The 17137-nt window shown below is 43.4% G+C and overlaps 1 protein-coding gene across 2 annotated transcripts in view; it reads right to left on the bottom strand.

The window, feature by feature from the left end:
• The window catches only part of epha4b (eph receptor A4b), an 80251-nt gene that overhangs the window by 53525 nt on the left and 9589 nt on the right, over positions 1-17137 (bottom strand). The window contains exons 2-5 of one of the 2 annotated variants that reach the window (XM_061083843.1): positions 11204-11268; positions 5036-5236; positions 3340-3447; positions 2562-2913 (exon numbers count right to left, since the gene is read on the bottom strand). In XM_061083843.1, coding sequence (XP_060939826.1) covers positions 2562-2913; positions 3340-3447; positions 5036-5236; positions 11204-11268 — 726 coding nt within the window. Of the gene's footprint in view, positions 1-2561; positions 2914-3339; positions 3448-5035; positions 5237-11203; positions 11269-17137 lie in introns of those variants that run through there. The other variant, XM_061083844.1, reaches the window with a different exon arrangement.

The following is a 17137-nucleotide window of genomic DNA, read 5'->3' as shown; positions in this document are numbered from 1 at the left end:
AAGAGAGAATTCGAGGCATCCCTTGAAAGGCTTGTTCACCTGCACAATGGTAATAATTACAAATGCCCTCCACAGTCCTTGCTCCAGCTCTCTCCCCTGCCTCACCCCTTCATCTCTTTGTGTGACAGCAAACGGGAGAGGAGAAGGTGATTTAAATGCATTAGCGGTGTGTGTTTTCCCTATGGAAGACCCACAGCCTGTGTCAGGGCAGGAACCTTTTGTTTGGAGCCGACGCAGAGCGATGAGGAGACTCTTTAAAAGCCCGGCCCTTGTTCTCTCTGGGACACATTAAAGCGCAACGCACCGGGTTGCCGCACGTCTCCGTGTCCTCTCATGTCTTTGTTAACAGCAGGCTGATTACAGATGCAGTTTCTCAGGTTGGCTGAGGGAAATTTTGACAAGGGAAGGGAGCAGTATGGGAGCAGAGGCACGTGCAGGAGTTCGTTTTAACCAGCAGCCAAACAGTCCCCTTAAATCCAATCAAGGTGCACCAAATAGCACACATGTATAGAAATGTGTCCCCTTAATAGTTTTTTCATTAGGATTAATAAATGATACCCCTGAAAATCTGTGGAAATTTTGAAAAATGTCGCAGTGTCTCCGAAAGTGATAGAAGATTCCGGGATCCACACCAAAATTAAATGGGTTCTTCCCTGACCCAAACCACATCCCTCCACCAAGTTTCGTGGTAATCCTTCCTGCATTGGCTGCTTAATCTTGCTCAGAATTAAACAAACCAACCAACAAACAAATGGACAAGGGCGAAAAAAAAGCTCCCTGGTGGAGGTATCAGAAGAAAGCTGGTTTCCAAAGGCGTTTGGCATTATTTCACAGGCTACAACCAAATATCAGATATGTTTTCACATTCTCCATCTCATTGCTATGCAAATCTCTCCCAAGATCCCTCAGAAATGTTTTTTTTCCTAATATTGAGGAGGTGGCGCATACAACCCTGCAGCAGAGAAGCTTCAGTTCCCCACAAAGGAATTAAAAGGCTTTTTGATTGTTTCCAGAGTAAATTGCCACACCAGAAAATCAGCCTTGAAATGAAGGGAATTCCAAATCCTGGCTTTTCCCCCAGTGTTGGAGACACCAGTTTTCCACACACACACACACACACACACACACACACACACACACACACACACACACACACACACACACACACACACACACACACATACACACACACACACACACACACACACACACACACACACACACACACACACACACACACACATCTGTAGTGGCCATAACTCGTTAGACAAGGGACCCATATATCTCCTGACCCCTGACCTCAGACTGACAATAAGACTTCATCGTTACTTCTCCACACGGCTATAGCACACATGCACACACACAAGCACTGTGTTATTGAGTTAAAGCTGGCTTGTGAAACACGCTTACATCGCTGTATTCATTTTCCGCGGAGTGATCAGACTGGGGGAGCAGACTGATGAGGTCATGGAGATCACTGAGGTCAACCGCTTTGCTGCGTCAGACCCATTTTAAATAAAGTTTCAATAGAGGGAGCGTGACATTGACCGACACACTCGTGGAATCATGTGAGATCACTGCTCATATAAAGGCAGCGTGTCGTTTTACAAGACAGACGTGTAGCTCCACAGCCTGTGTTCCATGATTGAGATGCAGCCGGAGTTCTGCCACAATCTGTGCACATTACCAGTCTGCAAACTGCAGAGTACAGCTTGTTCTTATTCACTTGTCTCCAAGGCCCAACTGCCAAGTTCTCTGGGTATCTTGGCTGCTGCTCCTCCAAAACAAGTGAAATTGCATTATGTGCTCCGATTCCAAGTTTGCAGTGATGAATATCTATGATTCCATTTTCTTTTCGGGGAGGAAGAGAGCCCGTAGGGGCAGGTGACACTGGGAGTCTCATACAGCTTGCTCACTCAAATGCATACACACACAGTCTACACACACAGACACAGCGCACACCATCTGTGGAGTTTTACGACTCAATAATCTGCTTCCTAAGGCATACCTTTTCCTCTCCTGCTACAACACTAACACACGTCAATGAGCACTTTTCTCACACACACACACACACTCACCGCTTTCCCCCACTCAGCACGGAAAATTAAATATTCAGTTCTGACACACACACACACACACATACACACACACACACATGGGAAAAGAAGAGGAGATGCCTCAAAGCAACTCCTACCCTTTCCTCTGTGAGAACTGCCCTGGCAGTGTTGGGAGCTGTGCAAAAGTCACTTGGAGTTATGACACCCATGATGACACACACTGAGTCTCACACAACACACACACACACTCACACTCTCTTACAAAGACAGTGCATCAGCAACCTAAATACAGTCATAGCATCCATCGTCTCACAACAAAATTCTTAAAGTGATGCAATAATAAAGTTCCTTCACATACAGAGGGCATTGAAGCATGCACATGAAAGCACTGTGCACATTTGCCTCTAATGTTGTCCTTCTCTCTATCTCTCCTTCAAACACCAAACCATTCCCACACTTCCAAATACATCCCACACATGTCCGCGGGACCCCCACCCCACTCACGTTGGCAGACGTCCTTGTTCTCCTCAAAGCCCGGTTTGCACACACATCTCCCGATGGGAACCAGCCAGCCTCCGTCGGCGCTGCAGTACATCTTGGGAGCCTCGAACTCCTCCGAGGCATTCACGCACGCACCGTGGACCTCCACCAGCGCCGTGTCTCCGCCCGTTATCGTGTCGGGGAACTGGGCCAAGTTGAGCACAGTGACGGGACACTTCTTGTAGAAGACCCTGACAGAGACCAGAGCGATGCAGGCGCCCAGGTCCTGGAAGGCCAGGTAGAAGCCCTTTTTGCTCAGGTTGCTGATGTCGCGCACTTCTGTGTTCAGCTTCATGACGCGGTCACCAACATCCACCTGTGGGCAAAATTTTACACGTCTTAGGTAAATGGGAACACTCAACCTTAGCACTTTTACTTTTTGATATATTGTCAGTCCAAAAGGTTTCTGTTCGATAAATGCTGCTAGAAACTCAGAGATGATATTCCCATGATGTCCTCAAAATCCTGACAATTTTACGGGCAAATAGAATAAGGTAAAAAACATTTTACATACAACCCACATTCAAACCTTGATTAATTTTCTAAGGGTTTGTGGTAAATGATGAATATCTAATTTTTGCAATGTAGCTCTGTTATTAGGATCCTATCACCACATACACCACAATCTCAATTCACAGTTGCATTATTATGTATTTTGTGATGCCCTATATTCAATGTACATGTCAGAGTGTATGTTTGCATGTCATATACACGATACATGTACGTGTGTGTGGGGTCATACCTGTGTAAAGCTCTCATCTGCAGCAATGGTATCAATCTTGACATACTGGCTTTCCTTGATGAACCACAGGTTGGCATTGTTGGACTCATAGTAGTACATGTTGAATGTCTGCAAGACAAACACAGCGTCCATCACCTTTTAGAAATCTAGAAATGTCAATAACACACTGTAAAACCGACGTAGAAACTTCAAACAAGGTTTTTTCTTCCAATCTGAAATGCCAGTTCCCTCTGAGTCTCGATGGCCGGTCAGCATCACTGACTGTCTGCAGCTTGATGAAAGCGCAGCTCTACACTGTCTCCTATTATCTCCACTGCTCATTCTGGAGATGTAATGAGAGTGAAAGGGTGCAGGGAGATAGAAATGAATACAGCGGAGCAGTGATAGTGGGCTGATATGAGACAATGGGGGGGACTGTAAAAAATATACAGCGCCGGTTAAAATGTATGAGGAGCCAGAAAAGAGGCCTCTGGGGTGCCGTCTGTTTCATTCTGCAGTTATTCTCTTGTGACGTTCTTTCCCTCTCTTCGTATTGTTTACGTATCTATTGATCAGCCATCAAAATGTCTGGTTTGTACGAAAAAGACATAGATAAGATAGTAAAAAAGATATATAAAATGCAGTTTGTTGCATTTCAGTGTCGTAATGTGGATTAACAAGCATTTATATCGTATAAAGCAATAATTACAACAACCACCTTATGTCCTATTAACTCCAGCAAGCAGGTTATGCCTGCTTGTTTGATTGTTATCAGGATTAAAAAAAATACAGCATGAATTACCATGAAAATTATGGCTCAGGGAAGAGCCATGTAAATGTCAGTGAAGATTCGGATCAAATAGCAAATGCAGGATTTCTTTTCACTGTCGTTGACATTTTAAGATGTGAAGCGTTTATATACAATATATTTAAATATAGGTATATCAAATTTTCATCGATTCCTCAAATAAAAATTCATGGATGAGTGCCTGCAATTTGTTTCTAATTCAAATGAAAATCCGCATCTATATTGAAATTAAATGTGGATTCATATTGGAATGTTGGGCCTTCCAGTATATGTTACCTAAAACTGCAAAATGCTGTCTTTCCCTTATCATCAGTAATTTAACGTTGATTTGCTTTCTTCTCTTGTTTTTTGTCTCTTGAGTGTCGGCATTTTCTGGTGCAGCAAAAGCAAACAATACAGTGTAATTGTATCGGATTGAAAATGGGGCAGGTTTAATCGAAAAAGCTGAGATTTGTCATTAAAGATAATTTGCTGGTTTAGCTGATTAGCTGAGCACCCTAAACAAATTTAGACAGTGCAGGTTCTGCAGGATGAATTTGTTATAATTTGTAAATGTGAGGTCTAATTAGTTTATAATTTTCATAATAAATACAATATGTATCTCCTAAATTATATATTTGAGAAGTGAAGAAAAGACTGATTGCATTATTCAACTTAATTTGATTCTAAAGGCTAAGAGTTCACCGTCAGAGAAGTGATATTTATGCGTCAAGCCGCAGAATTCAGTCGTCTTCCTTCCTTCACTGTTTTACTCAATATTGAATTTATTCCCCCTCGACTCTACTATAGATGTGAAATAAATAGGAAAGAACTGGTACCTACTGCCCCTCAGAATGAATTCAGAGAGCAGACAGCCACGCAACAGCCCCCATGGAGGTAAAGAGAAATTTCTATGTGTGAGATGCAGACCTCTTTGCAGGTACCAGGGACCCCGGGCAGGCTGTTACAGTCCCTCAGGGTGAACTTGATCTCGATGTAGACGCGCTGCGCTCCTTCCCGGCTGATGTGGCGCGTCCTCAGCCAGTTGTTCTGGTTGGCCTCCATGACGTTACACACCTGATACGTCCTCATCGGGGTGTTCCTCTCGTCCATCACGCTGATTTCCTCCCACTGAGGGTGAGGGGTGGAGGGAGAGAGGGAGACAAGCAAAGCAGGTCGATTAGATGAGACGGATGTTTGTGGTATGTTTGTTGTAACATGGTTGTTTTACTGTTGTTAACATGATGTAAAGTCCTCCACTTTACGCAAATGCCATAATTTGAGGGAGTGCAAAGTGGAAGAGTGGGATTAAGAAAAAGGAGGAAGGGAGGAGGTGGAAAGAAACGTGAAAGATGGAGAGTATGAATTAAAATTCAAAACAACTTTATTTGTCCCCAGAGGGTAATTCTAAAACAAATATAAATGGAGAATGCTGGGAGAGAGAAAGAGAGAGAGAGAGATAAAAATGTGAGCAACTAAATCTGTGCTCAGCCTCCAGGAGGTTAAGAATCCGGACCGAATTTGAAATCGGGCTGCATCACACACTATGGGACAATATTTGAAGATATTATTCTCTCTGATCTCAAATATATTCACTAGATTCAATTTTTGGGAGATCTGCATTGTTAAAGAAAGAGGATGTCCTTGATCCTCCCCATGGGTCATGTTCCACCCCTCCACAAAGTACAAGGAAATCCGCTAAGTAGTTTTCTAATCTTGCTAAACAACAAACAAACACAGAAGAAAAAATAACCTCCTTCTTTGATAATTATCGGGTTGGCCCTGATGATTCAGCTCTGTAATCCTTCACGCTACCAGATAATCTGCACCAAACATCGGAACAGACTATGGCTGTAGCTGGTTCTCTCCTGTAGTCTAAGTCCAGCTCTAGGTAGACAGACATTCAAGTTGACAACAACAGCACTCAGCTGCAAGATCATCTCACTTCAGGTATTCAATAGACAAAGGATATCTCAGTCCAAGTACTGCTTATGAGAAACTGGGCCCAAGTTCACTGAACTGTGGTTTAGTGGAAACCAACACTGAGCCTGCATGTTCTGTTTTCATGTCTGGGTGAATATGAGTGATGATCTGTGTCAAGATGACTGAAGGACCGTCTTTGTCTATGTTGCACGTGTGTATAGAGTGAGCATGTTTTCCTAAAGTGAATGGGTGATTTAGTGCTTAAGTGTGTGTGTGTGTGTGTGTGTGTGGGAGTGTGCGTATGCGTGTGCGTGTGTGTGTGTGTGTGTGTGTGTGTGTGTGTGTGTGGGAGTGTGCGTATGCGTGTGCGTGTGTGTGTGTGTGTGTGTGTGTGTGTGTGTGTGTGTGTGTGTGTGTGTGTGTGTGTGTGTGTGTGTGTGTGTGTGTGTTTGTATCAGACACACACACACACAGAAAGAGGGAGTAGGTAGGACAGAGCTACTTTGTCTCCCGTCATCTGCTACCATCTGTTTCCACTTCTGGCTAAGGCAGTAATTGAGAACACTTCTCGCATGAGCAGGAAAACATTTCTATCTGCACACACACACACACACACACACACACACACACACACACACACACACACACACACACACACACACACACACACACATACATATGAAACCACACACACATATATCAACACACACAAAAAAGAGAACATTTCTATTCCTTAAAGAAACGGAAAATAAACCAATGTGGTTTCAGTGTCTCAAGATATCTGATCTAAGCTAACTGGATTCACACACACACACACACACACACACACACACACACACACACACATACACACACACAACTCATACACACACACAACCCACAGAAACAAACTAGTTGAAGTTGTGGTGAGGGTCAAATGGACCACCATCTTTGTTCTGAGCTCCTGTCATCGTCTTAATACTGAAACTTTAATCTACCCAGTGATGAGCACATGTGATCTGACAGGAGTCAAATCATGTAAATACATAATACCGGTTCATACTACCCAATAGTATGAACACATTCTGCAAACACAGCTGCATGCATTGAAGCATGCACACACGCAAACCAGATATACGCAAAAGGACCCATAGAGGAATCTACCTGTCCTCCCTAATGTGTCCTAAAATTCAAATGAAACCAGACAAAGAGAAAGAAATAAAGAAAATAATGAAAAGGGAGAAGACAGGCTAATAAAATGCAAAGAAAGCAGTGAAAAAAGGGCAAAGAGAAACTTTCAGACAAGTCCAAGCCAAGGATGGACTCTCAAGGTTAATCTGATGTGACGGGCCCACAACCCAGCAAATGCTTGATGCATTTCAACTCCACGTCCTGAGCACTAAAACAGATCCGCATAAAAAAAACACACCTTCTCACATAGAATCACGCTTTCTCCAGCTCGCTCGCACTCTGAGATGCTTTTAAACTCTACCACCTTCGACGAAACGTCTACTGTGTAAGAACTGGAGCTTGAACAAAGCCAGCTCGGACCCAAAAGTCCCTCAAAAACAGAAACACAGACAAGAAATAGGGAGAAAAACAGGGGAAGACGAAGAAGAACAAGGGAAAGGAGGCGGAGGGGGGAAATTGTTTAAGCTGCTGCACTCAGCTGACACAAATGTCCCTGACAGCCAGTTCAGAGTTTGAAGATTACATATACGCAGCATATCACTAGAGTCTTGCTTGACATTGCGCACACACAGCGACTGTGAGTCATTTAGATCAACCACACTCGATTCAATTAAAAGAACAAAACACCAGACGGAGGGAGAAAGAGAGAGAGAGAGAGAAGAGGGGAGAGATGAATGAATGTTGGTAAATTACAGGCGCGCCTGGCAGCTAAATAGACCCATCTGTGCAGAGCTGGGACCAGTCGGACATCACAGGACCGTTGCACACACACACACACACAGACACACAAAGCTGAGTCCCCGGGGAGTGGTGATTAAAGCATTTATGGGAATAGTCATTGAGGGATAAAGAGGGCTTTATGATGTCTTTGTTTATTTCTTTGTAGGCAGAGTTTGGAGTGGCTGGATTACTGCCACTTCCTGGCGAGTGACTTATTTCCCATGTCGGCGGGTCTGTTCACTGTCACTTCTGCCTGGTATAGAGCACAGGTGTGTTTATGATCATGAAAACAACCTGCTGGCCTCGCTGTTTGCAAATGATACACCGGCCGCTTGAGAGCAAGTCCACCAAAAACACAAGTGGGAAGATGTTTAGACAGGCTGAAGAGTTTAAGCTCTCCTCCGTATTCGCACAAATACACAAAGAAAAGTGTTGCCTGTGTTGGTTCAGGCTGAACGCTAATTAACATTCAGAAGGAAAACCCTCCTCCCTGAACCCATAATCACCTCAGCCAATCAGCACGGAGCCGGCTTGAGCGCTTTGAAGTGAGGCAGAGACGTCAGATTGGGGTTAGGTTCAACCATTCACCAGCTTAACATAATATCCCTCCTCCTGCAATCATCTGATGGGCACACCTACCACGACATAATTGGCCCCCGATCTCTGGCCTGGTGAGGCTGACGGACAGAACGATGGGGAAGAGGGGTGGGGGTGGTCAGTGGGGGAGCAGAGATGCTGTGGGGGCCTCCTGTTTTCAAAGATCATTAAGATGTTCTGTTTTGTGTCCCCCATGAGGAACACCCCTGCCCAGTGACAGAAGTGGGTCGCTCCACTCTCAGGCACATCCGACCCTGCACAGTGTGGATTAAACGTGACCTTCAAGGGTCAAGTGGGGTTTGCGACTAATTCACGTAGACACTGGTCTCAGATTGGTGGGAATTGCCTCTCGATGGGTCCAATCCACAGGTTTAGGAGCCAAAGGTCAACTAGATAATCCCCTTGATATGAAACATAAGACCTTCTCACAGCCTCTGCACCTTCCAACTCTCAGTCCATCACTTTCTGATCGCTTTTCTTCTCCTTTACATTCGATCCAAGGAGTATTTGATGACAACAACATTCATTTTCTGACCTGCAGTGTCAATATATTTATGATAAATTAACAATACTAGTGCCAACACAGCATCCATGGGGTTGTTTGAAATCAAAAAAGTACAAGGAGGAATGTTTTAGTGATGAGCATAGTCTGGCTCACGTTTATAAAACTACAAACAAGACCACAAGGAAATGATAAGTCTACAAATACCTTGGTCTAGGGTAAAGTATCTTTAGTTTGAAAAATCCACTCTCCATCTTGTTACAATGATCTTCTAATGCTTTTTTCCCCTGATACAGGTAGGAAACGGTGAGAGCTCACCACCCTCAGAAAAAGTATCCACACAAAACAAAAACTCTGATGGAATGTTTGGGTCCAGGCGGCATTTTGGCTAATCTCTAGTAGCAGCTAACTGCACATGAATGCACATAAATTAAAAAGCTTAACTGATGAATTTCGATCTATGTGTTCCGCATATTTAGCTCTACAACGTTTAAATGGTGGCAATGATAAAACTTGGGTAGATATAAAACCATCTTCTTTCCTTGCTTTCTCCTCTTTTCCTATATGGCGGTGTTGCTTTAAGCCTGTCTGCCTTCTGGCTATTTCTGAGTGACACAACTTTTTATTTTCAGGAAAAGTCATAGTGAAGCGAAGAGACAGGAGCAGCTGGTTATCGCAGACAATTTAGCCTTCTGCATTTGTCTCCTTTAAACTGGCAGTGAACAAACAAAAACAAAGCGGTAGGATCATTTTTATTGGCGGAAGATAACATCAGCTCCGGGTTCCATAATGCACACACAAATTGAGACCAACCATGATAGAGGGGAAAAAAACAGCTTTAAACAATTAAATAATTTCCTCTGTGCGATAAAACAGCTGATAGAGCCTTAACCCAAAGTAAAGACACTAAAACTAAACTCTTTTCTTATGTCTCAGTCGATGCGGTTGTAGTTTATTTAACAGACGAGTTGTCTTTGCGTGTGTGTGCGTGTGTGTGTGTGTCTGTGTGTGTGTGTGTCTGTGTGTGTGTATGTGGAGGCCCATGTAGAGCCAGTCTCCTCTCGGGTTCTGTGCACACTCAGGAAGGAGACGCCAGATCCCCTCCATGCTAACAGTTCATGAATAAAGATATACAGGATGGGCTTCATTTCATATATTTTACTTTTCTAGCCAACACACATCTTTGAGGGGTAAACCAACAACACATGTGCCTTTTTTCCGAGCCATAATTAATCCACCCCGACCTGAACCATATTTTTTATAAAACTAACTTGGGTAATCCACTTGTCAAAATGTAGACTGAAACCTTTTGGCTTGGACACAGATGGAACACAATCTGCCTCAGTGAGGAAGAAAAAGAAACACATACACAAACATCCACAATATGGTTCCACAATCAGCGCATTTCAATTGGGTGAACTTGATACCCTTGATTGCCTGAGAAAACAAAACCTTGCTAGCTTCAGCTGCCTCTTCTCCGCTGCGCACAACCATGAAACTGCGTATGGCATCCTGCAATTTAACACACTGACCCTGAATAGTGGAGAAGGAAGTGTGACTCAAGGGGAAATAGAATTAATTCAGTGCCATTCAGCAGCTCTATTGCTTGAGTGACATACAGATCCCGCTCTTATTTCTTTATTGAATAAACTTTGTCACTCTCCCTCTCTCCACTCTCCACTCTTCCTCTCCTCTCATGCTGGCTGCACTCCCTTGGTCCCCATACCTGCAAAAGGCTAGTTACATAACCCCAGTCACGCACACACAAACACACACACACATTCAAACACACACGCAAGCGACACAACATGTACACGTCATATCCTCTCGTGTAAGAATATCTACCCTTCCACCCCGTCCCTTCACTCCATCCCTGAAAAATCACAACCCGTAATAAATGGAGGCTCCGGTGCCACGGCGTTCTCAGCGCAGCAGAAATAATTTGTAAATTCCCCCTGCAGACTCCCGATTTAGCAAGGCGCGCTGAAGAACCCAGTGCTCTCTAAAACACACACTCCAGTGCTGCTGCTGTGGCTCTGAGTCGCTGCCTGTTCCCTGAAAATACAACGAGTCAACACAACCTGCAAGCTTTGATCAGATTTACGCCTCTGATGCCAGCTCCAACATAAAGAGAGGATGTTTTTTGTGGTGTGTGTTTGTGTTTGTGTTGTGCAGCGAACACTCACCCCCTCATTAGGGTAAGCCTCCCAGCCCAGGTCGGCCAGAGCTGACATGGAGTCCAACAACGTAACTGCAAAACACACAGAAGAGAGAGAGCAAGCATGTTAACACAGTGTAAACAAACTCATACATTACAATAATATTTTTCTGTCTCCAAAAAACATTAGGTTGTAAACCTCCCATGTGAAACTCCAAGATGTTTTCATCTTTCATACAAGGGCGTGTTTTGTTGCATTGAGGCACAACAGCAGCAGAATCACAAACACTGGTAAACCTATACTTTCAGCTTTCAGATTACTGCGGTCGTGCTGCAGCTGCTGTGGTTCAAGGGGACATGAAGCGGCATCAAGGCACCAAGGCCAGAGTTTATTTTAAAGGTGCATTGACACACATTTACATAAAGTGACAACCAAGCCAAAACCTCGCTCTCTCTTTTCACTATCAACCTCTCGTCCTCGGCAAGCATGAAAAAACGTTGTTTTCATGAAAGAGAAAGAAGGCTGTGGGCAAAACTTATATTAAAACACTGGATTCCAGTGCTGACATGGCCTCAGTATGAATTAAACATATCAGACACTTATTAAACCACAATCAGGGTTTAATAATTCTCACTGTTAATTTTCAATATATTCAATATTTTCCATACAATCATATTCCTTTCCTTTTCCTTAAGGCTTAAAACAGTGCTTTTGTCTCAATCTCATCACCCTTTCAGTCCAATGAGCAGGCTCATGTGTTGGACTGAACACATCAAGGTCAGAATCCATTTTATGAATCAATCATTGGCTATAAAACAGAAAATCTATTGAGCTTCTTGTGAACACTTCTCCAAACTGTGTGGATTATCCAGACACTGATAATTAACTCAAAACCTGGGCACACAAAACAAAAACTATAACCAAGGCCACATGTAGTAATCGGTGAGTAACAATGCGTGTTACTACGAAAACACACAGTAACCCTCTCAACACACATTTAACAACAATGTACAAACCTAAAAATGGATTCTTACAACTACGAAAAAAGGTTTTGTTGAAATACCACTTGAATATGAGTTTGTCATCCAGCACCAAGTGCAGAGGTGGGGGTGTATGTGCACATGTGATTCAAATTACACCCGTTTCCTGTGTGTGATCTCCTGAGTGACAGGAGGTGGAAGTGGAAGAAGGATGCAGGAAGGTGAGAATGAAAAGTGAGAAAGAAGGTGGCAGGTTGACCAGCGGGAGGCATAATGAAAACCTGCTCAGCCGCTGGTGTGCGGTTCTCCACCTGCGTGTGTGTGTGTGCTCTTGCACAGCTATCTTTGTGAGGACCAGCATGTGTGAATGTATGTGCGTGCCTGCGTGCGTGTGTGTGTGTGTGTGGTCTAGGTATGGCGGATGCTGTGGGGACCTAAACTTTATAAAGTCGCATTGTGGGAACAAAAAGCATGTCCCCATAACATGAGGACATATTTTCAGGTGAGTTTTAGGCTGATAAAAGTTAGCAGTAGAATTGTGTGGTTTGACATCTTCGTCTCTGTCTTCATCGTGTGTGTCACCGCTTTTTCAACGGGAGATATTTGTTTTCTTTTATTTTTTTTTAATTTTTGCGTCTGTCGTGTGTTAGAAGCATCATCTACCCCCCCCCCCCTCACTGGCTCGTGGGCTGTGTTCACACATCGACTTCTCCTGGATTTCTACAGACTTTATACCAGGAGGTCAGGTGGATAAAAATTGTGGAAACTACGGAGCGTCACACTCCGACATTTACGTTCACACATGCACGTCCTCCAGAGAAAATAGGATCTGCAGAGTCCAGTTCATGTCTGAAAGCAGCTGTGTGTGTGTGTTTGTGTGTCTGTATGTGTGTGTGTGTGTGTGTGTTTGTGTGTGTGCTTGCGCTTGTTGAGGCTTGGCTCAGTCAGGTCCTAATCAAGTCTTCAACACCGCTGACCATCAATATTTAATCAGTATCCATCTGCAGAGACTGCTGCTTATCTCTTTCTTCTCTCTCTCACTCCAGCTCTCCCAGGTTATCCTCTTGCCATTGGAATCTTTGAACCTATGGTTTCAATCCACAGATCACAGATCAGACACCTGGGTCACTGACCTGACACGATGCAACGTGACGGCATCAGTTTTAAATTCAGACACATGCATATTCCCTCCAATCTCATGCAGGGACCATGCAGCAGTGACCTGGAAAAAACTACTCCAAAGTAAAAAGAAAACAGTTTGCTCTCCTGCATATAAATGAGACTAATCACTCAATTGAGAGAGGGAGAGAGTGGCTGTTTACAAGCCCCTCTGTGTATCCATACTGCCTGTAGGTATAACAAAGAACTGTAAAATTGGTCCAACCTCCTCTTTTCCTATCTATCCCTCTTTTTCCTCTCGCACTCACGCTGTTCATCAGCCCTAACTGAATCCCAGCCATTCTCCTCAGCTCAGCACACCATGGCAGCAGGGAGGCATGTCATGCTGCATTAGTGTATACGTGCGTATGCGCGTGTAACAGCGCACATAACTGCTCGTGTCCTGCAAGCTCGCACACAGCAGTGTCTGCGTGAGAAAACAGCCAGAAAATAGTGCACTTGGTGTAATGAAGCAGGGAGAGAGGCTGCGTAGCGGAGCCAAGGTGAGAGAGCGATAGATTAAATGAGAGGGCTGAGACAGAAACAGCGGAGGAGAGATGCTGAGCAGGGAAAGGTCAGCGGCAGCCTCCAGTCCGCGCGTGTATTCAGAGAAACTAAAGACCATTTAGACTTTTTCCCCAGCTCATGTGCATTTGGAGTGGCGTACGGAAATTGGGCATAATAGCATAATAATATGTGATTTCAGGGCCTGACACAGGTGAACACACACACCCCCACACTTCTCTTTTTGTCGGTAAAAGCTGTTTATCAACAGGTATTTGGTCAAATCGTCTGTTTCACATACACTCAATTATACCAGTTATTTTCTCTGTGAGTCAATTACTGTTATAAATGTTCTTGTTTTTCACAGAGTAGGCTATAGATAAGTACAAGCTTGATAGTTTTTTCATTTATCGTTCATCAAATGACACTAATATCTTGGCTTCCAGATAGTTGTGATTGTATCCCTGCAGATTTTCGGATATTTGAATACAAATGAGGTAAATATAATTTCTGGAGCATTATTTTGTTTGTCTTCACAGAAATTACGATTCCAGGTAACACACAGGCCTCACTGTGGTTATTTTTCATTGGACCCTGGTTGACTTGGTACTCACTGACCATATGTGTGTGTCTGCATCTTCTGCCGTGATTTTAATATCTTATGAACTCAATGGACAGAACACCACATTTCCGCCTTGTTGCGTCTGTCGTCAGGCAAACATCTCAAGGGATAAAAATAAACCTGTCTGCAGGGCCGGACACAACTACAGTGACTTTTTTGCCTGTGTAGTTTCTCAATGTGTAGAAATGTACAGGCCTAACAGAACTGCCTTGTAAGCCAAACTGTTACAGAGGCCATTACATGTTCTCAAACCATTTTGCAGTCCACTGGGAAAACACACAAACGCACACATACATAAAAGTACACATTGACACTTTTTCTCTTCTCATCACACCTCCTGTCAATACCACTTATCACTTGACTATCACTAATCAATGACTGGACACATCAATTATGTATTAGCTATAGCTTCCTGTCTGCTGACACAGTGAAAATGCATATAGGCTATATATATAAACATGTGTGTGTGTGTGTTTGTTTGTTTATTTGTTTGCATGTGTCTGACAAAAAGAAAATACAAAGCTTTCTTGCTTAAACAGACATGAATCTCTTTGAATCTATTTTGTGCTAAAGTTGTATATTTCGTTCCATCCATCTAAATTTAAAGCTCTTACCCTCTCTCTTCGCTTTCTCAGGGGAAATGTGAGTGTGTGTGTGTGTGTGTGTGTGTGTGTGTGTGTGTGTGTGTGTGTGTGTGTGTGTGTGTGTGTGTGTGTGTGTGTGTGTGTGTGTGTGTGTGTGTGTGTGTGTGAGAGAGAGAGGGAAATCTAAGCCTGGGCAGGCCTGCTTTGGCCCAGAACAAAAACACCAAGCTCATCATTCACTCACTCAAGCCTGGCTCATGTTCGATGTAATGACAAGTCTCCCTCTCTCTTACACACACACACACACACACACACACACACACACACACACACACACACACACACACATAAATGATAAGCAGCTAAAAATGATATCTCATACTTATAGTCGAGCACATTCCAAAATTGAACACTTAGGGACAACAATGGAAACCAAAAAGAAAATCTATCTACACACACGGCTTTCCCCAGCACTCTATCTTAAAATAACACGTTTACACAAAGCAGTTCACACATGGGCCCTCGTGCTCATAATATTTCCAAAGCTTCTATCAAGGGACATCAATGCACCGATCCATACACGTGCCCATGTGGCCTGATTACTGTGAGAGTTGTTCTGTTCCTGATGGACACGCTGTCCTATCGATCTTCAGCACCAAACTGTGAGTTTTACATTATGAGAATGAAAGAAATTCCTGTACGGGAAGCAGCAATATGCTGAAACGGCACCTTCTACCAGCCCGGAGCCAAATACAGAAAACCCAAAACATATCCTCAATCTCTTTGCCTCTCCATCTCCTCTCTGTGTCTGTCTGTTTTTCTTCTCACTCCTGTTTCCTTGCCCTGGGGTGTCTGTCTCTCCCTGTCTTCCTCTCTTTTTTCTTTCTCCTTCTCAGTCTCTCTCTCTCTCTCTCTCTCTCTCTCTCTCTCTCTCTCTCTCTCTCTCTCTCTCTCTCTCTCTCTCTCTCTCTCTCTCTCTCTCTCTCTCTCTCTCTCTCTCTCTCTCTCACTGCTTCAGCTGGGCTGCAAGAAGCTGTGATCCACCTGCCAAGAATCAAACGCCACTGCCAACAACCAGACTGGCGCACAAAGAGACCGGGATGCTTACACACACTCGCACTCGCACACAAAACTGACAAACACACAATTTAGGATGGGGCCAGTGCCACGAAGAGAAAAGGCTGCACAATAAGACCACCACGCAGACTCAATATAGAGAACAATATGAGACTACATAATGAGTTCGTAAGATTTTTTCTGCTCAGAGCAGAAAATATTTAATTGAAATCAGTAGATTTGGTGGGGCTTACTGATCCTGCATGAAAAAGCCTCACTGTTTTTCTTTCTTACTGATTTTAAATACAAGCCCTGGGTTTTTCTTATAGGTGCAGATCGGCTTAAACCAATTTCCACCCAGGTTTTATGTTCCTCACACCAGGAGGTTTGCAGAAAGTAATCCAGTAAATTAACGTGAAGAGGAAATTGGGGAAATGCAGATGGAATGCTGATCATGCTATCTTGTAGATGATGTTTCAGATTAGCCAGATTTTTGTATTTGTGAATTTTTAAAGATTGTTTTTTTATTACTATTCAAAATGAAAACCAGTGATTCACTTAAATTCTACATATTCAATAGGACATAATAGTAACAAGTAGTCAAAAACCACTTTTTATAATGTTTTTATATATGTATAATTTTATAATGTTGGACATAAATACAAAGTGTAACAATATCCATAAATTATGTTCACAATATTTCCAGCATCAGAAAATGAACCTCTATTCTGAGGTTAAAAAGCTGGACGGCACATTTAATACTACTCTCACATCTGTATGCTGAGTTAAACTTCAGATAACTTCTAGTTAGCTTAGCATAAAGCAGTGTCCAATTTCAGAAGCGCCTGCTTTGGAGTAGAGATTTCAAGGGTCCTTCAATTGTGACAGACAAATGCATCCTTCCATTCCAAAGCAACCAAGGCTCCAATGGTTGGACCTTTCTTCGTTCAACCTATCCCGGGTTTCATTGCCTTGCAATGAATGGCGATGAAACTGAGCTGCAGTAAGAACAGTCGCTAGAGTAGCTATTGATGTAATGCCAAAGATGGTGAAGCAA

This window comes from Limanda limanda, chromosome 13, assembly GCF_963576545.1.
Source record: "Limanda limanda chromosome 13, fLimLim1.1, whole genome shotgun sequence".
Lineage (NCBI taxonomy): Eukaryota > Metazoa > Chordata > Actinopteri > Pleuronectiformes > Pleuronectidae > Limanda > Limanda limanda.
This window is presented reverse-complemented; position numbering and strand designations above follow the sequence as displayed.